Below are 19053 nucleotides of genomic sequence, written 5' to 3' on the forward strand. Positions count from 1 at the left end.
ATAACCTGGCTCCAGGGTGCTAGAAATGAGTTCCACGATGAATTTCAGCTACACCTGAATCTGAGAGGCACATGATAAGAGGGGCAAAGCTCATCACCTTGTCTTGGAGTTTGCTGGAGAAATACTAATCATTGTTTTAAAAGTGAATTCTCTGGTTAGCACATGGTGTTTCTGGACAACAGGAACCTAGAAGGGTCAGGATTTTTTGTCTACATCCTGGATTACACTTCTTGCTGCTTGTGTGGGTGAGCAATCACTTATCCACTTAGCAGAGCTGTATGAATACGCCTTGCACCAAGCTCTGGGTCTTAGATTGCATCTCCTGGATGGGGACTAAGCAAGTTAGAGATGTCTGATAGATGATCTGGGGGAACTGTAGTAGGGGAGTGGGAAGAGTTGGGAGATGGGGTGGCCATTGAAGGGTGTGGTATTGAGCAAGTTCCCTGTGTAGAAGCACATCTGTGAGTGGTACCATTCAACGGGTGGAAAACCTGGGTATTTAAACGCTTATGTCCTGGATTGAGGGTTGCCCTGCGGGAGGGAGACATGAATTCCCCAGCCCTCTGGCTTGTTGCACTACTGAATAAAATTGGTTTTGGTGGACAGAGAGATTTGACAAGAGACGCAGGTGCCAAAAGGCACACTCTATATAGCCATGGGGAAGCCAGACGTGGCTCGAACATAGTCCCCATTTTTGGGGTGCCCCCACTCTGCAGACTCAGGCTTCTCCAGCATACAAGCTGTGTGATCTTAGGTAAGAACTCCGTGTTCCATTCCCCTTATCTGTAAAATGGCAAGTCAGCCTCCCTTACGTGGGTGTTGTCAGGTGAAAAGTGAGCTGATAGGTGAAATGAGCTGATAGGTGAAAAGTGCACGAAACTCTCACTTTTTCCTTCAGTGCCGGGGAATTGAACCCAGGGCCTTTGACTGAGCTACACCTCCCAGCACCCTTTTTTAATTTTTAATTTAAGACAGGTCTACCTTGGTCTCTTAACTTGCCCAGGTTGGATTTGAGCTTGCAACCTTTCTGCTTAAGGCTTCCAGAGTGCTGGGATGACAGGCGTGCACCACCAGGCCTGGTTCAGCCTCTCGCATGTAATACACGCCTGACCAAAAAGTAATGAACACTGTTTCAGTACTGGCTTTGGACTTTACTTGATCCTGGAAGACCCTTCCAGGAAGTTTGTGCTTTATCCTGTTAGTTATGGGTCCTGTTAGCTACTTATGGGTCCTCCTTAAACAGTGCCGGGCAGGAACGACCCCCTCAGACCGCACTGCAGGGTGGGGCTGAGTGAGAAATAGGAGGTGGAGCAATCGATTTGGAGACTGTTGAGGAATAATGCAGAACAGTTCCCAAGGGGGTGGCACGGAAGAGCCCGTTTAGAGAGAAAATTGGACTCATTAAGTATAGATAACTCAGGCAGGTACACTCCTAAAAACAGAAGCGAGGGCTCGGTGTAAGAACGATTTCTCCATTCCTGATCGGAGGGTCATTTTTCAGGAGCTGGACAGCTGGAATGCTATTGAGCAAGGACTGTCACCAGCAAAAGAGCCTGATAGGGCACATAGAGAAGAACTCCTTGGTCCACAGGGGGGCGGCTCCTGTACCGGCGGGATCGCGAGCGGGGGGTGGCTCCGCACTCGCCCGCGGCTTTCGCGGAATGGGCTCCCGGTTGGTGGTCTCTAGGTGGCTGTCACACCCAGCAAAAGTGAAGGAGGGTACGACCCTGCTGGTGTGGAAAGCGACCCGCGCTCCTGATAAGAAGTGCAGGAGACCTGAGGTCTACAACACAAGCCAATGAAAGGAGAGGGGAGGCGGGGCCTACACGCGAAGCGACCAATAGAGATAGGGCTCTTAAGGGTGGTTTCCCCGGAGAGTGGCTCCTGTTCTGCGCACGCGCATCGGGCCGGACTACGGGTGCCGCTGAGCCAAGTGGGAGGAAGGAGCGCGGGTGCACGTCTGGGTCACGTGACACAGAGGGCGCCGAATTCCGCTGGAGTTAGGGCTGTTTCTTGTAGGTGAAGGTTGAAGGACCCTAGAGGTCGATCTGGTGCTGGAGAAGCATCCTGACGCTATTTGACCTCCGCTCGTGGCTTAGGGTGGAGTCAGGCTCGGGCTCCGTGCTCTCTAAAGCGTAGAAGTATAGTTTCGGCAGAGGGTCGCACGCTCCAAGCTGGTGGGGGGGGGCGTGGCGCCGGGTTGCTTGTTGAAGACGTGGGGCGGGCTCACCACTGGGCTGAGATTCTGAGTCGTTTGTAAACGAGGGGCGGGGCTTCCCGCCCATAGATTGACATACAGGTACGTGCAAAAATATACTTTGTTTTGATGCCGTTGTCGTTGCATTTACTCATGGTATCCTGGCTTGAGTGGCGGTGACATAAGTGGGTCGGGGGGTTATGAAGACAATCCGTAAGAGCCCTATCTCTACCGGTTGTTTCGTGTGCAGGCCCCGTCTCTCGTCCGTCCTTGCTCGGACTGGCTTTTGCTCCCACCTTCGTGAGAGGCGTGGTCTGAAGGTGGGAGGCGTGGCCTGGCCGTGTGTGTGTGTGTGTGTGTGTGTGTGTGTGTGCGTGTGGGGGGGCTTGCTCAGTCTACAGTGTGGGGCGTGGTCTGACAGAGTTGGGGGCGTGGCCGCTCGGAAGCGCGCCGCAACTGGGGACGCGCCTTCTTCCGGATTAGGAGATGTGTCCTGCCCCAGTATTGGCACTACGCTCTTTCCCTTAGGTGTTGCCTCATGGAAAACCCCACCGCCGCCGCCGCCGCCGCCGCCGCCTCCGCTCCGGAGGGTTCCTTCCTCTCGTTCCTGCTTCTTGCATGCGGGACGCTCGTGGCTGTCCTGCTGGTGGCTGCTCACAGACTGGGGCTTTTCTATCAGCTGATGCACAAGGTGCCAGGGCACTGGGGGAGGCCGGCTGGGGGGTGCCAAAGAAGGAGGGTCTTAGGGTGCTCTTTCGGGCTGGCTCATTTAACAGGTAGGAAGAGCGAGTCCTGACTAGTCCAGAATGGGTGGCTGAAAGTTTCTATTCAGGGCTTTGCCCCATTGCCAAGCCGTATATGGGCCCTGAACTTTGCCATTAGTCAGAGATAAGGGAAGCAACTGCTGCCTGGGCAGTCACACCCTGCCTTATCTCCTTACCCTGGGGCATGAGTCCTTTTTGCAGTGCAAAGACAGCACTGGGATTATGCTTCCTAAATCCAGTGGGATCAATGGGCAGAAGCGGTGGTGGGCAGGAGAGGGGTAACTGTGACAGCTGTCTTGTGATTTTCTTACATATCCCTCACCACCTCCCCGGAAGTATTTGCTGCTGTTTCTCTGCACATTTCCACAAGAGGACACTGAGGCCCAGAGAGGTTGTTCAGCAGTTTGCTGCAGGTGACCTATTTGGCCAGAGAGGTGGTTGAGCAGTTTTTCCCAGATCTGTTTGGGAACAGGTGACCTCACAGGTCTCTCTCTGAACCACTTGCTTCTCTGTCAGAAATTGACCTGTTCCCCAGACCTCCTCTCCAGTCCTTCTTCTAGCCAAGAGCAATGCTGCTGGCCTGGAGATGTGTGGAGATTTCAGGCTGTGTGGATGCTGGGGTTAAGGGTCCTCCATGCAGTTTGTATGGGCAGGTGCTTTGGTTCCAGTCATGTGTGGCTGGCAGCATGCCAGCTGGACCCAGATCTGCTCAGCATTGTTGGGAGGGAGCCAGGTAGGATGGAATTAGGAGTCCAGGTGCCATGCCCTGCAGGGATAGGACAGAGCAGGCAGGAGGCCCAGCTGGTAGCTTACTACCCCTGGCCAAACTCTCCTGCCTTCTGTATTTACATTTTTCCTATCCTCACCTCCTGATTTCCCCACATCCCTGAGGCATGCGGTGTAACAGTGTGGCAGTTAAGAATGTGGGTTCTGTTGGACTTTGAATCTTTCTTGGGCAAATCTTGGTGTTCTTACCTGCGCAAGAAATATAAAGACAAGAGGCTTTGATCAGATGATATACCTTGCTCTGGGCCTAATCTATACTATGGTGTGTATTTAACCATTTAACCAATATCCAATTCCTCTGACTTTAGTCCCTATTTCTGTCCCCTCTCTCAGCTCCCCTAGCCCTTGACAGTGTTTGTGTTTTTGATCCAATCCAGGGTTGCTTTACCACTGAGCTGCATCTCCTGCCCTTTTTAGTTATTTTGAGATAGAGTCTCACTAAGTTGTCCCAGTGCGACTCAAACTTGTGATCCTCCTGCTTCAGCCTCCCTCAGTGCTGGATAACTGTGCCTGGCTCCTTGACCATGTTGCTCTTCTCTCTGGTGGCCCAGGTGGACGAAACGAGCGTCCGGCATGGTGGGGAAAATGTGGCAGCCGTGCTGAGGGCCCATGGTGTGCGGTTCCTCTTCACTCTGGTTGGTGGGCACATTTCTCCGTTGTTGGTGGCCTGTGAGAAGCTGGGCATCCGCGTGGTGGACACACGCCATGAGGTCACAGCAGTCTTTGCTGCAGATGCCGTGGCTCGCCTGACAGGTGAGGGTAGAGCGGAGAAGGCTGGCGGCTGGTGGGGCAGTGGCATAGGCATCTGAGAGTGAGTGGCAGGGGATTTGTGGGGGTAGGAGGATGGCCAGGAGGGTGGGCATGGCCATGACGGGGTGTGTTCCAGGGACTGTGGGTGTGGCGGCAGTGACAGCCGGTCCTGGTCTCACTAACACGGTGACCGCAGTGAAGAATGCTCAGGTGGCGCAGTCCCCGATTCTGCTTCTAGCTGGAGCTGCTAGTACCTTGCTGCAGGTACTCGGTATTTACGGGGTGGTGGGGACCCCAGGAGGGCTCTAGGGGCTCCCACAGTAACTGGCCTACCCTGTTGTGCCAGAAACGGGGTGCGCTCCAGGCCATCGATCAGATGTCCCTGTTCCGGCCGCTCTGCAAGTTCTGTGTGTCTGTGCGGAGAGTGCGGGACATTGTGCCCACACTGAGGGCCGCGATGGCCGCTGCCCAGTCGGGTACCCCAGGTAGGTGGGGCAGGGTGCTGGGCTGGTCAGGGGCTGAGCACAGTGTCCTAGGCTCAGCTTCTTCTCCTTACCCACAGGTCCTGTGTTTGTGGAGCTGCCTCTTGATGTGCTGTACCCCTACTTCATGGTCCAGAAGGAGATGGTGCCAGCCAAGCCGCCAAAGGGCCTCATGGGTCTAGTGATATCTTGGTGAATAATGCCATCATCCCCACTGCGCCCTCTTCTGTCCTCTGCTGTCTCCTGCAGCCTTTTCTATTTCTGTCTTACTCACTGGTTTGCCTATGGCCCCAGGGGGGCCAGCTGTGGGCAGAGCAATCTAGGTGGTAGGAACAGCATTTTCAAAGGTCCTGAGGCTGGAGTGGACTTGTTGGGTTGGAAAGCAGGGTGTAGCCTTTGCGGCAGCAGCTGAGCAGGGGGTGAGCTTGGAGGGCTCCTTTGCCTGTACCCACTCCTCCCCTTCTAAATATTAACTAAGCCCGGGTAATGTGCCATGTCCTAGCACAGGTCTGGGTGACCTTGATGGACAGAACGGCTCCCTGTGCTCTGGGTATGTGAGAGGTGCTAGGAGGGCCGGCTTGAGCAGTAGTGATTTTGTTCTGTGGGCTTGTTCCTAATGTTTTGCTCCCTGGCCTGCTGATCCCCTTCTTCCCTTGTTTTCTCTCTCTCCTCCTCCCCCCTCCCCCGTCACTCTCTTTTGCAAAGCTGCCTCTTTCTTCCTTTTCATTCCCTTTAAACTGTGGATTCCCATAGTTCTGTCTTTGACTTTATCATCTTTTCTGCAATCCTGACCCCATAGACAAAGCAGGCTCTTGGCTCCGAGCCCTGACCACTTCCTGCCATTGCTCTCGGGCCTGTTTCTAGCTGGATTGAGTGTTTCTTGAGGGCAAGACCTGGACAAGATTTCTCTTTGTGTCTCCAGGGGCCCCACACAGGGCCTTAAGGAAACTCAAGGCCCACGGCCCAGTGAATAAGGAGACAAGTATTGTAAGAAGCCAGCGAGGATGACGTTAGTAACTCCCACAGGTTGAGTGTTTTGCAGAGTGCCTTATGCTTAAGTACACAGATGGTTGAAGCTTAGGATGGAGCTGGGGCCCAAGCCCACGTCCTGACCTGCAGCCATGGTCCCCATCCAGGCACCTGGGCTTGAATTGCTTATTGCGGTAGCAGTGCTGTGTCAAACTGGCATGGCTTTCAGAGGCATCTGGGGCAAACAGCTGGAGATCCAGCTGCTTGGTGTCTCTAGTTCAGTGATGGTGAACCTATGGCCCACGTGCCACAGCCAGCTTATGCAATCATTGAAAGCTCTAAAAGGTTCACCATCACTACTCTAGGTCATTCTCTGTCTATCCTGGTCCTTTCTCCTTTGCTTCCAGCCCCCTCCTAGCCCCTGGCCTTCCTTAGCTCCTGGGCTCCCAGTAACTTGGCTCCTTCTGCTCCTCCCACAGGTATTTACAGAATTGCCTGGCTAACCTCTTTGCTGGTGCATGGGAGCCTCAGCCTGAGGGGCCCCTGCCCTTGGACATCCCCCAGGCATCCCCTCAGCAGGTGACTCACCTCCCTCCCCTGGCCTAGGACTCCCACCTGGCCGGGACCTGTAGACCCTCTCCCTGAGCCAATACTGAGGGCGGTGGTGACTCAGGGATGACCCTTTGAACCCTAACTCTTACGTCAGGTTCAGCGCTGTGTGGAGATCGTGAGCAGGGCTAAGAGGCCCCTGCTGCTGCTGGGCAGTCAGGCTCTGTTGCCCCCGACGCCCGCCAACAAGCTTCGGTGAGGATCCCCCAGCCCTGCCACCAGCATCGTGTCCCTGGTCCCTGGTCTTCTGGTGCCTTGCCGGGAGGGGCAGACCCTTGGCTACACTGACCTCTGCTCTGCCTGGATGTCCAGGGCTGCCGTGGAGACCCTGGGCATCCCCTGCTTCTTAGGGGGGATGGCCCGGGGGCTGCTGGGCCGCAACCACCCCCTCCACATCCGGCAGAACCGTGGCGCAGCCCTGAAGAAGGCGGATGTCGTCATCCTGGCAGGTGGGCCTCAGCCCCTTCCTCTCTCTGAGAGCCCCTCCCCACTGTGACTCTACCCCTTTTCCCTGGTGCCCCACCGGCCTGTCACTGCACCCTCTTGCCTCTGCTTCATCTCCTTCCCATTTCAAAGGCTTGGAACGACTCTGAACTTGAAATTAAAGTGAACCTTGACACAGCTTACCCCTGAGGACAAACGCCTTGTGGGCACCTACTATGTCTCACACATATTTTCACATAAAATGTTTTGAATCCTGACAGATGTGTAATAAGGCATATCCCCCCCCCCCCAACCTTTTCCTTAGTACTAGTGAACCCGAGGCCTTCCTACTGAGCTACATCTCAACCCTTTTTTATTTTTTATTTTCAGACAGGGTTTCACTGAGTCTCTGAATTGACCAGGTTGGGCTGAAACTTCTTTTCCTCCTGCCTCAGCCTCCCAGAGTGCTGGGCTGAGAGGTGTGTGACTTCCACCACACCTGACTGGGCTCTTGCTGTGTATAGTTGTGCACTGCTTAACGACAGGGATATACATTCAGAGAAATGGGTCATGAGTCCATTTTGTTGTCATGTGATCATCACCAAATGTACTACACAAACCAGGGTGGTACAGTGTCCCGAGGCTGTGTCATCACACAGGACCAGAGGTGTATGTATGTTGTTGACAGAAGTGTGCTTATGCGATGCGAGACTGTAATAGCCATCCCCAGACGTAATGGTTTAGGATGCTTTTATGATTTCTCAACATGTGGGGCTGGGGTTTCAGCTTAGTGATAGATACTTGCTTAGCATGGCCTGGGTTCCAAACCTAGCACTGTAAAAACAAAATAAGAAAACAATAGAAAAGACGCCCTCACCTTCGGATTTGGCCGGGCTAGTTCGTGAGTTGGGAGTCAAGTCAGCAGGGAGGCTGCCGTGCGATCCCGGTGGGGCTGCGGCTGGTCTGTCTGTCTGGGGCCGGCCGGCCCTGGAGGGTGTAGAATGCTTCAGCTGCGTCTCCGCCAGCACCCAGTGCGCACTGTGTTCTGCGTCCTCAGTTGGCCAGCCAGGCTGGGTCACTGAGTGGAGAATGAGAAACATTGTTTTCCTTTCCCCTTCTTCCCTCCTTCCCTTCCTCCCTTCTCCCTATTCTTCCTTTTTTGCAGTGCTGGGGATGGAACCAGGGTCTCACACAAGCTAGGCAAAGGCTCTATACTGAGCCGCACTCCTGGCTTTTGAGGCCGCTTAAAATCTGTTCTCAGGAATGGTTGACCATTGCTTCTGCCCCACCTTAATGACCAGAGCCACTCCTGAGGTCAGCCCTGATTTGAGAGCTGCAGGGTCATTGCAAAAAAGCACAGGGACCCGTTTATCGTCAGTGACAGTGGATCTGAGGTGAGGTTTTGGGCATTGCCCAGGACGCTGGGCCTCTGTGTACTGATACCCTGTCCCTCGCCCCAGGAACCGTGTGTGACTTCCGCCTCTCCTATGGCCGCGTCCTGAGCCGCCGCAGCAAGATCATTGTCATCAATCGGAACAAGGAGGAGATGCTGCTGAACTCAGACATCTTTTGGAAGCCCCAGGAGGCCGTGCAGGGTGAGCTCTGCGGTGTCCCCACCACATATGTGGTCCTCCTTCTCCTTCTGGCTTATACTGCACCTGCCTTGAGTTGGGTGTCAGAGATGAAGGCCCAGGCCCAGGCCCTCGCCCTGGTCCTAACATAACCGGAGACACATACTTGGCTCTCAGGCCCACGGGTGCCTTTGTAGGAAGAAATGGGAGGGAAATGTGCATATCACGTGCCCAGAGACACACCCTGCCATGCGGCCCATTGTCCTTAGGACAGAGAGCTCATTGGCGCCTGCGCTTTTCTATCATCCTGTGTTTCCTGATTTCAGTCCCATGCCCTGCTTTGCCCATGGTTCTAAAGACATTGAACTCTCTTGAAGACTCCCTTGACTCACTCATAGGTGACAGGTACTCTTGGGTTAAGCAGAGAAGAAGTGGTATCTTTGTGTTCGTTTGGGAAGATCCACTCAAGCAGCTGGTGGGCAGCAGACTGGAAGGGGGACAGGAAGAGGCAGGCAGGGCTGCTAAAAAGGGCCAGGAGGAGCAATGGCAGGGCCTGGAGTGGGGATGGACTGGGTGAGAAACTGAATGTTTCTGAGCTTCCACTTGATCATTTCTCAAGTGGGATGGTGAGAAACCTATCTTAGGCTGTTTATGCCTTCACTGCACTGACCAAAGCTGTGACCGCCTGTGTGCCTGTGTTTGAGACCGCTGCTTGATGGTTAGAGCAGGTTTTCTGGTTGTTCTGGGCCTTTTGCATGCAAAGCAAGTGCTCTACTACTGAGCTACTTCCCCAGCCCACAGTGGAGCTGTTTTTATCAATGCATTTTGGAGGCTGAATTGTTAGGCCTTTGTGATGTGAAGTGTGAGGGAGAGGGGGATCATGGATCCAACTTTGGTTTGAGCTCTCCGTACTCCCTAAATCTCATTTCGCTGGTGTTGCTTCCCTCTCATCCAGACTGCCCTTGCCTGGTTCTGGCAGGCCCTGGGGTGCCTTTCATCTGCTTTGCCCTTGCAGCAGTCCTGGCCTGCTTCCATCTCCTCTGCTTGGATGTTGCTGTTGGCTTCTTGCTGTCTTCTGGCCTCTGGCACTGGGCAGACAGCACTGCTCTGCAACTGTGGCCTCTTCCTCCACCAGGAGATGTGGGCTCCTTTACACTGAAGCTGGTACAAGGCCTTCAGGGCCAGATGTGGGCTGCAGACTGGATAGAGGAGTTACGCGAAGCTGACCGGCAGAAGGAGCAGACCTACCGGTGGGTCTATGGGGAGCATAACGGGAAGGGGCTTTTCCAGCAGGCTGCGGGCGACCCTGCTGACCCTCATCAACCTGTTGCAGGGAGAAGGCAGCGAGCCCTGTAGCCCAGCACCTGAACCCAGTGCGGGTGCTGCAGCTGGTGGAGGAAACTCTACCTGACAACGCCTTTCTTGTGGTTGATGGTGGGGACTTTGTGGCCACTGCTGCCTACCTCGTACAGCCCCGTGGGCCCCTGCGCTGGCTCGATCCTGGTAAGGAAGGGCCCATACCCTGCGCAGCTTTCACTTTCTGGATCCTTCACAGTTAGCTGCTCTCTGTTTTTCTAGGGGCCTTTGGGACTCTGGGAGTTGGTGCAGGGTTTGCACTTGGGGCCAAGTTGTGCCAGCCGGATGCTGAGGTGAGGCACTGGATGTGGGAGACTTGGTGCCTTTCGGGCCATGAATCACTCTAACCATGCCGGATCCCCCTCTACCAGGTCTGGTGCCTGTTTGGGGATGGAGCCTTTGGGTACAGCCTAATCGAGTTTGACACATTCGTCAGACACAAGGTGACCAGGCTGCCCTGAGGGAAGCTTAGAGCCCGGGGTCCTGGGAGATGTCTGGAACTCCTGAGGTGGGATGGCATTGTCTGTCAGCCAGAGGCCTTGATGTTTGGCTGGCCAGGCCTTTGGGGTGAAGGCTTAACTCATCTTTTTCTGCAGATCCCAGTGATAGCCTTGATAGGGAATGATGCTGGCTGGACCCAGATTTCTCGGGAGCAGGTGCCCAGATTGGGCAGCAATGTGGCCTGTGGCCTGGCCTACACTGGTAAGGGGTCTCGGCTGGGCATGTGTGGGTAGAATTGACAGGTCCTGTTTTCGGCCCAGCTAGGCTTATGTTCCTCTCCTGGGCTGGCTACCTAGTGGGCTGGGTCTGACTTTATCTCCTCTTTTAGATTATCACAAGGCAGCAATAGGTCTCGGGGCCCGGGGCCTGCTGCTCTCACGGGAGAATGAAGACCAGGTGGTCAAGGTGCTCCGTGATGGCCAGCAGCAGTGCCAAGATGGCCACCCGGTTGTGGTCAACATCCTCATTGGGAGGACAGACTTCCGCGACGGCTCCATTTCCGTATAGAACCTCCAGGGTCAGTATGCTTGGCTTACTTCCTGCACCTGGACTGTGCCTGGCTGGTCTGGAGTCTTATCCTTGCCTGTGCTGGACCTATCCCACACGGCCAGTGACTGCACAACCCTCTGAGTTGAGGGGATGGAGGATTAAAGCTCCTGGGGGCATGTTGGCAGCCCCGAAGAGCTTTGGGCCTTTGTTTCCCCAGGCCTAACTGCACTATCTCCCCTCTGCTCTTACAGACCAAATAAACCACCTCTGGCCCACATGGGTCGAAGGACTCAAGTCACAAAACCTGTGCATACTGATTTATTGTTCACAAAGATGGAGGTGAGGGAAAGAAGAGGGAAACAGGAAGGGGACCTTACTCTCCCACTGGACTACTGGGGATTCTGGGGTACCTAGCAGGGTTAAATCTTAACCCCTCCGTGGTCCCTGGAAGTCCCTCAACCTGCTCTCCAGGCAGGTCCATGCACACTAGTCCTCAGACACAGACACACACATGCACGGAGGCAATAAATAGGTTTCGTACCAAAGTGCCCCAGCCTGACACTTCAGGTGGGGAGGCCCCTCTGAAAGGGAGGGGCTAAGTGCTTAATTTTTTCTGGGGAAGGGGAGGAGAGGAAGGCAGGGGCCAGACGCCGCCATCTTTCCCCATTGGCTAGTTGGAGGCCTACCATGGGGTCTTCCCTGGAAAAGAGGGTGGGGAAACCAGCTGTTTTTTTATAAGCCCCAGGCTGCTCCTATCTAGCTGGAGCCCAGAATAGGGGCTGCCCACCCTCCAACAGCACCTCATGATAGTCCTTGCGTCCGCCAAAGGAGGGAGAAACAGAGTGCAGTGCTCAAAGCTAATACTGATTTGGTTGGCAGCAAGAGGACTCACCCGGGGTGTCTCAGCACCCCGAGTGATGCTCACAGTAACTGGCGTGTACCCCAGCAAAGGGGGTCAAGAGAGGCCAGCCTAGCAAGCAGAACTGCCTTTTGGCAACAAGAGGCAAATAAGTCCTGGTGCTCAGGAAAGATGGCCAGTCCCTCAAGTCCTGTGCCTGGCCTTACAACTAGTGCCCAAATAAGGACACTTTCGAAACTGGGAATGACTTTTAAATGAGGAGGCTGGTGCCTTGGCAACTCCCTTAGCAACCAGGAGCTCGGCCTAAGCAACACTTCTGGTCCTTAGGTCACTAAGGGCCTTGCCTTAGTAACGAGGGGCCCGCCCTGTTCCACGTGTTCAGAGGCATACATTTATTTGCTTGGCGAGCTCTCTCTCCAGGTCCAGGATGAGGGCATCGAAGTCTTTGAGATTCAGGTGCGGATTGAAGGGTGCATCAAACTCATCTTCGAAGTCAGCTGTGCCTCTTTGCTCACCGGCTTCATCTTCGTCCTCGCTGTCACTGCCTGTCACGTGGTCGTAGTCAGGCCCGGACAGGAAGTCGCGCCCACACGGCAGGAAGTCCCGCCCACAAACACTCCAGTCGCCGGCATAACGGTTGCTTGGGGGGCTCTCCGGGCCTCCGCGACCGCGGGGCCGAGTTACCACCTCGGGGCTCGCTAGCGGCAAGTGCAGGGATGGCTGTTGTTTGGGCCGCAAGTTTGGGGCGACGTCTGGAGCCTCTGGGGACCAGCAGGGATCTGAGGGAACAGAGGGAGCGCTTGTAATGATGTCGCACACAACTAGGCCCTTTGGGAGGGCAAGGCCTTGGACTGGATTAAGATTTCATTGGTAAGGGCTGAATTGGTTGCTTAGGCAGCCAGGCTTCTGATTGGCATGCTGAGGGGTGGGGCCTCTGGCCGCAGCAATGGTGCATTGGTCAGATCTATGAGGGGGCGTGGCTTGCTTTAACCGGACTCTGATTGGATGCTCATGAAGGCGTCGCCATAACAGCCTGCCTGGATTGGTGGCCCAGGCCTTGGGTGGGCTCACCTGGCCAAGATTGCAGCAAGTAGTGTAACACTTCAATGTGGCGCTTGAAGTCCACCGCGCTGGTGACTCCTGGGCCACTGCCGCGGATGCGGGGCCGGGCGGGTGCCTGGCGCGACGGCAGCAGTACAGGCCCGAAGCATACGGCCAGATTCTGCGGGGTCATGCGGTTGTGGGCGTGGAAGGAGGAGACAAGGCGCAGGTGGTTCAGGAGAAGAGTCAGCGTGGCCTGGAGAGAGGGTTAGGAGGGGAAGGAGGGCATGAGGCAGGCAAAGTCAGGGCCCTGTCTGTGGGAGACCAAGGAGACCCAGTGTGGGGAAACTGAGGTCTAAGGTCTCACAGTTGGAAGGTGGCCGAGCTATTAGCTTGACCCTATTTAGCTAGAGGGCAGACTGAAGCCAAGGGCAGTTTAGCTTTGGAGTGGCTGAGCTGAGATTCCATCCCACTCCTGTGGGTTAGGTGGGATTGCCGTGAATCCCATTTTACAGATGAAGGTATTGAGGTGCAGAGGGAGAAAAGACTTACGATCTCACAGCCAGGAACTTTCCTTGCGGCAGGTTGGCAGACCTGTCTTGAGAGTTTACATTTTTAACATATCCTGGCTGTGCATCCTTGGGCAGCTCACTCAACTGCTCTGGGCCTTGGCTTCCCAATCCATGAATGAAAATACCAGTAGCACTTGCTTTGTAGGGGTGTGATGGTCCCACAAGTTCATGCCTATCACAGGCTCAGGAAGAGGTGAAGAGCTCTTCTGGTATTGCTCACCCCATTTCCCACCGCACTCACCAGGGCCAACTCACCCTTTCCACATCTGGCAGGCAGCTGAGGAGCCCTCGGGTACCCTCAGGACTTGGGGGAGTTCTGCTTGGGGGCCCTCGGGCCATGGCCTCCAGGACCACCTGATAAAGGGGCTGGGTGATGAGTGGGGTGGGCAGCTCTCGAAGATAATCCTTGAGGATGCCTGTGGACACAGAACCCCCTGCAGTCAGGGCATCAGTGGGTTCTGAGACCAGAGGGTTCCCTGGGACTGGGAGTAGGGGGGAAGAGGAGGACAGGTGCAGGAGAGTGCAAACAAGGTTACACCAGAGGGGTCAGCAGGACCACCAGCCCAGCCTTGAGCTCAGGGTTGAAAGGAGATGAGCCTGCAAAGGTGATGGGGGTCATGCTGACCTGTGATGACATTGATGTCAGGGTATAAGTCCTCGGAGAGGCAGACAGCCGCACTGTCTCGCTCAAAGGCATCCCGAAGCTCTTTCTTCACTGCTGCTGAGCCACACAGACGGTACAAGCCTACTACCTAGGGGTGGGGAGAGAGGGTGTCCTGTCTGGGCTGCACACTAATCAGGGCCTACTGCTGTGGGGGCTGGAGGTCTGGCCAGGAAGGTGACACTATGGGCTGGGAGGGTGGCACGGCTGTAAGAAGCCTCGGTTGTGTTTCTGCTCCTGTGACATCTGTCATTGGATCCCCACCCTCGCTGCCTGGACAGTGTGGCCTCATAAACCTTCTGCTTCTACCACTTCCTCTGGCTTCTCAGATCACTTGTCATGTCCTCCTCCAGGAAGCCTTCCCTGAGTACCCCAATCAAGTCAGGTCCTGCCTTAAGCTCTTGCAGCTGCCAGGTTCTTCCCAGCCACTTCTTTCTTTCTTTTTGGTTTTTGGGACTAGGTCTTATTATGTGTTTCAGGTTGGTCTTGAACAGCATGGTCCAGGCTGGCCTCAGACTTGCTGTAATTCTCATGCCCCAGCCTCCCACATGCTGGGGTTGCAGGAGTGCTCCACCACACCCAGCATCCAAGCCACTTTCACCTTTGTGACCTATTAGTCATGCCTTTCTCCCAGGAGACTGAGTTCCAGGGGGGCTCAGGTCCTATTACTGAACGGACAGATGAACCAGGGCTCTGACCTGGCTGCGGTGATCTGAGAGGAGAGGACTCCTGGCCTGTCTAGGCTGGGGTTTAAATTAGGAGTAGGGTAGGCTGATGGAGGGTCTCGTGTTCATACACTGGGAGTGCTGGGGACTGGATCTAAATACTGGGGGCCAACGGGGAAGGCACAGGGGCTCACCCGCAGCCCTCGGCGCTCGATCTGTGCAACACACTTCTGGATGATGAGAGGCACCTGGCCCGGGGGCTGCTCCCGCTCCACTAGCAGCGGCAGGGGCAGCCCGAAGACACGGGGTTCAGCCATGGTGGGTGCTTCCTGCTGGTCTGACAGGGTAAGCTTGGCATAGAGCAGCCCCTGGGGCTCCAGGCGGACGGCCAGCTGCTGGGCCTGGCAGCCTGAGGATACAAGAAGATGTGGGCCACGAGTGTCCCACAGGTTCCTGGGTCCCAGCCTCTCCTAATCCAGGTAACACTTTTCCCCTAGAGCCCAACTCTCTGGACACTTTAGGGGAGGGGGCACTCTGGGCTGGGTGCTGCACCCTGTCCTTCCAGCCTTAAATCCTATGTCTTACCTCGGAAGACTGTGGGCAGCAGAACAGTGCCCTGGGCACAGGGCCGGTGCCGCCTCACGCCAGGGTCCCAAGCAAGCACCAGAGCTCGTAGTAGCCGGGCAGCCTCCAGCTCCAGGTGAAAGGTGTGGTCCAGCTGCAGGAAGTCTGGCCCTCCTTGAAGGGGCCCTGTGCGGGCCCGTGCCACCCCATCCACTTGTAGCAGGCAGCAGAGGTCTCTTGGGGTGGCCCCTGGTGTTGGCCGCAGCCCCCTCAGCCCATATAGGTGCAGGCTGAGGCGGCCCCAGAGTGCAGCCGGGGGCACGCGGGCTGGTGGGCCTGCTTCATAGGGCTGAAAGGCAGTGGATGATGGGGGCCCCACTGGGCGCTCAGGGGAGTCGCCATCACTGAGGTACCCAGCCCTGGGGCTCCGAGTGCTCCCAGTTGCTGCTGTCCTCCCAGAGGCCCCCACACTGCTGTCCAGGTGGTAGCGGCTGATGACAGAGCCCGCTGGGGCAGCCCTCTCACGCTCTCGGCCAGCCCTGGGGCCTCGCAGGCTCAGGCGACGCCGAAGATCGGGGAGCTTCTTCATCTTCATGGAGAGGCGCCTGGCGGGGCCTGGGGACTTGGTGCGGGAGGTTTTGGTTGGGGGGCTGGCGGGGGCTGCACCTGCGAGGAGAGCAGACTTCAGGGTTCAGAGCCTGGGCCCAGCCAGGAGTTTGAGGCTGTGGTCACCTAAGGTTAGGGGTGAGGTTGTCATCCAGGGTGTAGGGGTGAGGCTGTGGCCACTGGGATATGCAGAGGTGAAGGTAGTAACCAGGGTGACATTTGTACCTACCTTGGTGGGTTGGGCTCTCTGGCTCAGCAGAGCCTGGCTCAGGTGCTGGGGGTCTGGGGTCTTCCTCAGGGATGGGGTTGTACCAGATCTCGCCAGCAGGTTCCCCACTGCTAGGTATCCCTGGCCCCAGAGGAGTCTCCTCAGGTGGTTTGACCCCTCCCAGCACCCATCTGCGGCTGCTAGGCTCCAGGCTTTGCAGATATGCCCCCCATGCAGGGCTCCGAGGTGCTTCGGGGCTGGGGTATCCCTCTGCTCCAGTCTGGGACCCTTCAAGGGTCTGGGGTTCCGGCTCTGGTGAGGTGGGCTCTAGGCGCTGGGTTGGGCGGCCTGGAGGGGAACAAAGGGAGTGAGATGCAGGGCCCCAGCACTCCCAAAACAGCCCCAGCCTAGGGCTCTTGGAGTCAGCTTAGTACTGACCTTCATTCCACGCCACTGATTGACACGTGGGATGCCCTGTCCTGTCCTGAGGCCTCAGTCATTGCCCCTAGGGACCTGCTGTCTTTTGTGGAATGGGCAGCCGCAGGCCAGCGATCTCCTTGGTCGCCAGCTCAGTTCCTAGCATTCCAAACTGGGCTGAGTCCTTCCAGCCTCAGGGCCCAGGTTATGGGCCCTTAGGCCCTCTGATCTAGTTTCTACTCTTCCAGCCCCCTCGTTAATCCTAGCAGGTCCTGTCCCTGCTCACTGGGTGGACTTACTTGAGTGAGTCCCTTCCCTTTCCTGAGCTGCAGCATCTTCCTGCGGAAGAAGAGACATAGCGCTCACCTCCAGGAGGGCTTCCGGGGGCGCAGTGTGGGAAGGGCTCCCTAGACACCATGTCCCCACCAAGCTCACCCCCCCGCCCTGCCCCAGTGCGGACGCTGGCTTGTGCTGCTGTGGAGACAGAAGCAGGTTGACAGTGCCCTTCACCTGCAACCCAAACTCTGCTCCCACCCTGGGGTGGGTCCTGTCCCTAGCCCAGCCCAGAGCCCACAGTCAAGGCCTTGTGGTCTCCTGTTTGCTCCATCCCGTCTGACATCACGGACTATTTCCTGTGTGTGTTTATGTGTGGGCACCCCCGTCCCTTCTGCGTCTCTGGGAACCTTGGAATCTCTGGGAAGAGCTGGGGAGGAGAGGTCAGATCAGTGCAGTGGTGGAGCCGCTCTCCTTTAACTGGTTCCTTCCCAGACACCTCCCCTCCTCCCATGAAGCTCCAGCTTCCCTAAGGTCTTGGCTTGCTGTTCCTTGACCCCTTCTCTTGGCCACCTCTGATTCCTACCTCCCAGGAGCCCGTCTCAGAGGCCAGTTATGAGTAGCATCGGCCAGATCACTGTTTAATTCACTCCACCGGCCCTGCGCAAGCCACCGCAACTGCCACGTGCCTCAGTTTCCCTATCTGTATAAACGGGAGTTTCCCCATGTGTATAAAGGGGACAGTCTCCCCAGGCTGCCCAAGGCAGGCACAGCAACAGCAGTGCGTGGACAGGAGGTTGTGGGATGCAGGACCACGGCTCCTTCCCAGGTCCCATCGTGGTGCCCCCCGCAGCGTCCTGGCCTCCCGCCCCTCCTCCTCGCCACCCCATTTCCTGTCGGGGAGAGGCCCCCTCCCGGGCCTTCCATGGAACCATCCCGGCTGCCCGCACGTAACGGTCCGCGCCCCCCAAATCCCCGCAGCCCCCGGCTCCCAGGAGCCCCGCGCACCCCGCGTGCGCCCCGACCCGCAGGGGGCTCCTTGGGGCGCCACTGTCCCGCCAGCTGTCCCTCTTCCTGGGGTCCTGGGACCCCGGGCCGCGCGCGCCGTTCCTTGCCTCCCTGTTCTGCCCCATCCCGGGCCCCTCACCGCGCTCCTTGGCATCTGACTTTTTCCGGGGAAGTTTCTCCCGGCCTCGAAGGCGAGAGAAGGTTTTCCACAGTAGCGGCTCGGCCATGCTGGGGCCCGGGCGGCCGAGCCGAGGGAGCTGAGTGCGTCCCCCTGCCCATCCCCGTGTCCCGCCCCGCCCCGCGCCCCGCCCAGGCCTCCAGCCCGCCCAGCGCCCCGGCCGCGGACAGGAAGCGCATTCCGGGAATGTTTGGCCCAAACTTTTTTTTTTTTTCCCTTCCCCTTCCAGCTGCCCGGGCGAGCAGGCGTTGCTGGGAGATGTAGTTGCCCTGGGCCTGGAGGGAGCAGAATGGGGGCTGCAGGCTGCCCTCCTCTGCTCCAACTGGGAATTGATTGGCACAGGCCTGGCGCTAAGCTGCCCTCTTACCCTCTCTCTAGATGATGGCATCTGGTCTGTCTCCAACACGCAACCCCAACACGCAACCCTCCTCTTCCCTTTCCATCCATGACTTCAACTTGGCCCAAGCCCTAGCATCACTCCTTTCAATAGCCTGCTCTCCGCTGACCCTCTTCCTTGGTCCCCTCAATGCCACCCCTGGCTGCCTCCTCATCCAGCTTGCTTATAACCTCTCAGCCCACATTCCAGTTCCTGCGGTTGTTTTAAAAGACTGTCCCAACACTTGGTGTAAACAGCTGCTTTATGACGCTCACTGCTGCTGTGGGTGGGGAATAGGGACAGGGCAGAACTGGCATTACTGTCTACTCAGTGGAGAGGGTTCCCTGGCTAGGAGTGGCACAAAAAATGGGAGAGAGGAGAAACAGGTTTACCTGGAGGCATCTTCAGTCATACGATGTATCAATGAGTTTTTCATTAGGATAATGAAAGATCCAAGAGTGGTAACTTTATAAAGCAAAGAGGTTTGTTTAACTCACAGTTCTGGAGGTCCACCAGCTTGGTGCTGGCAAAGGTGCCAGGCTTTAAGCATCACAATGCAGGAGAGAAAAGTGGAAAGAAGGGGCAAGATCCTATCCCCAGACAGGAAGTCAGAGAGCCACTCTGTGGGGTTGGGGTGGGGCTCACTATTATAACAACCTACTTATCCCTGAGAACTGCCTGAATTTCTTCTGAGGGCACAGTCCAGTGACCTAATGACCTCCTTCTTG

The 19053-nt window shown here is 56.5% G+C and overlaps 2 protein-coding genes across 5 annotated transcripts; one reads left to right on the plus strand and one right to left on the minus strand.

Annotated features, from left to right (window-relative positions):
* Positions 1–1922: 1922 nt before the first annotated feature.
* Ilvbl (ilvB (bacterial acetolactate synthase)-like) lies at positions 1923–11200 on the plus strand. Of its 3 annotated transcripts, none has more exons than XM_005406091.2 (17): positions 1923–2299; positions 2448–2517; positions 2726–2888; positions 4299–4500; positions 4634–4761; positions 4844–4982; positions 5060–5171; positions 6428–6527; positions 6655–6752; positions 6870–7006; positions 8441–8575; positions 9687–9801; positions 9885–10054; positions 10130–10200; positions 10279–10350; positions 10504–10609; positions 10737–11200. In XM_005406091.2, exons 3-17 carry the CDS (start codon positions 2736–2738, stop codon positions 10913–10915), a joined length of 1917 nt encoding a protein of 638 aa, XP_005406148.1. In that variant the 5' UTR covers positions 1923–2299; positions 2448–2517; positions 2726–2735; the 3' UTR covers positions 10916–11200. The 3 variants fall into 3 exon arrangements, with proteins under 3 accessions (XP_005406148.1, XP_005406151.1, XP_005406150.1); XM_005406094.2 differs by having other exon boundaries at positions 1923–2100; XM_005406093.2 differs by lacking the exon at positions 2448–2517.
* Syde1 (synapse defective 1, Rho GTPase, homolog 1 (C. elegans)) lies at positions 11200–18539 on the minus strand. Of its 2 annotated transcripts, XM_005406089.2 has the most exons (9): positions 18317–18539; positions 16790–16829; positions 16095–16421; positions 15281–15925; positions 14890–15104; positions 13995–14121; positions 13625–13785; positions 12828–13053; positions 11200–12535 (listed from the first exon to the last, which is right to left on the minus strand). In XM_005406089.2, exons 1-9 carry the CDS (start codon positions 18335–18337, stop codon positions 12135–12137), a joined length of 2163 nt encoding a protein of 720 aa, XP_005406146.1. In that variant the 5' UTR covers positions 18338–18539; the 3' UTR covers positions 11200–12134. The 2 variants fall into 2 exon arrangements, with proteins under 2 accessions (XP_005406146.1, XP_005406145.1); XM_005406088.2 differs by lacking the exons at positions 16790–16829; positions 18317–18539 and adding an exon at positions 17911–18073.
* Between the last annotated feature and the right edge of the window lie 514 nt (positions 18540–19053).

This window comes from Chinchilla lanigera, unplaced genomic scaffold (genome assembly GCF_000276665.1).
Source record: "Chinchilla lanigera isolate Chin_1 unplaced genomic scaffold, ChiLan1.0 scaffold00094, whole genome shotgun sequence".
Classification (NCBI taxonomy): Eukaryota; Metazoa; Chordata; class Mammalia; order Rodentia; family Chinchillidae; genus Chinchilla; species Chinchilla lanigera.

What these genes read in the sequence shown, in the direction of transcription:
- Ilvbl (XM_005406091.2), top strand. Translation starts at nt 2,736, where the DNA reads ATGGAAAACCCCACCGCCGCCGCCGCCGCCGCCGCCGCCTCCGCTCCG. An exon ending in TCTATCAGCTGATGCACAAG is followed by an intron (nt 2,889 to 4,298) that starts GTGCCAGGGCAC and finishes CTGGTGGCCCAG; the next exon opens with GTGGACGAAACGAGCGTCCG. An exon ending in ATGGGTCTAGTGATATCTTG is followed by an intron (nt 5,172 to 6,427) that starts GTGAATAATGCC and finishes CTCCTCCCACAG; the next exon opens with GTATTTACAGAATTGCCTGG.
- Syde1 (XM_005406088.2), bottom strand. Translation starts at nt 17,998, where the DNA reads ATGGCCGAGCCGCTACTGTGGAAAACCTTCTCTCGCCTTCGAGGCCGG. An exon ending in GTCAGATGCCAAGGAGCGCG is followed by an intron (nt 16,422 to 17,910) that starts GTGAGGGGCCCG and finishes GTTCCCCTCCAG; the next exon opens with GCCGCCCAACCCAGCGCCTA. An exon ending in TGACATCAATGTCATCACAG is followed by an intron (nt 13,786 to 13,994) that starts GTCAGCATGACC and finishes CTGTGTCCACAG; the next exon opens with GCATCCTCAAGGATTATCTT.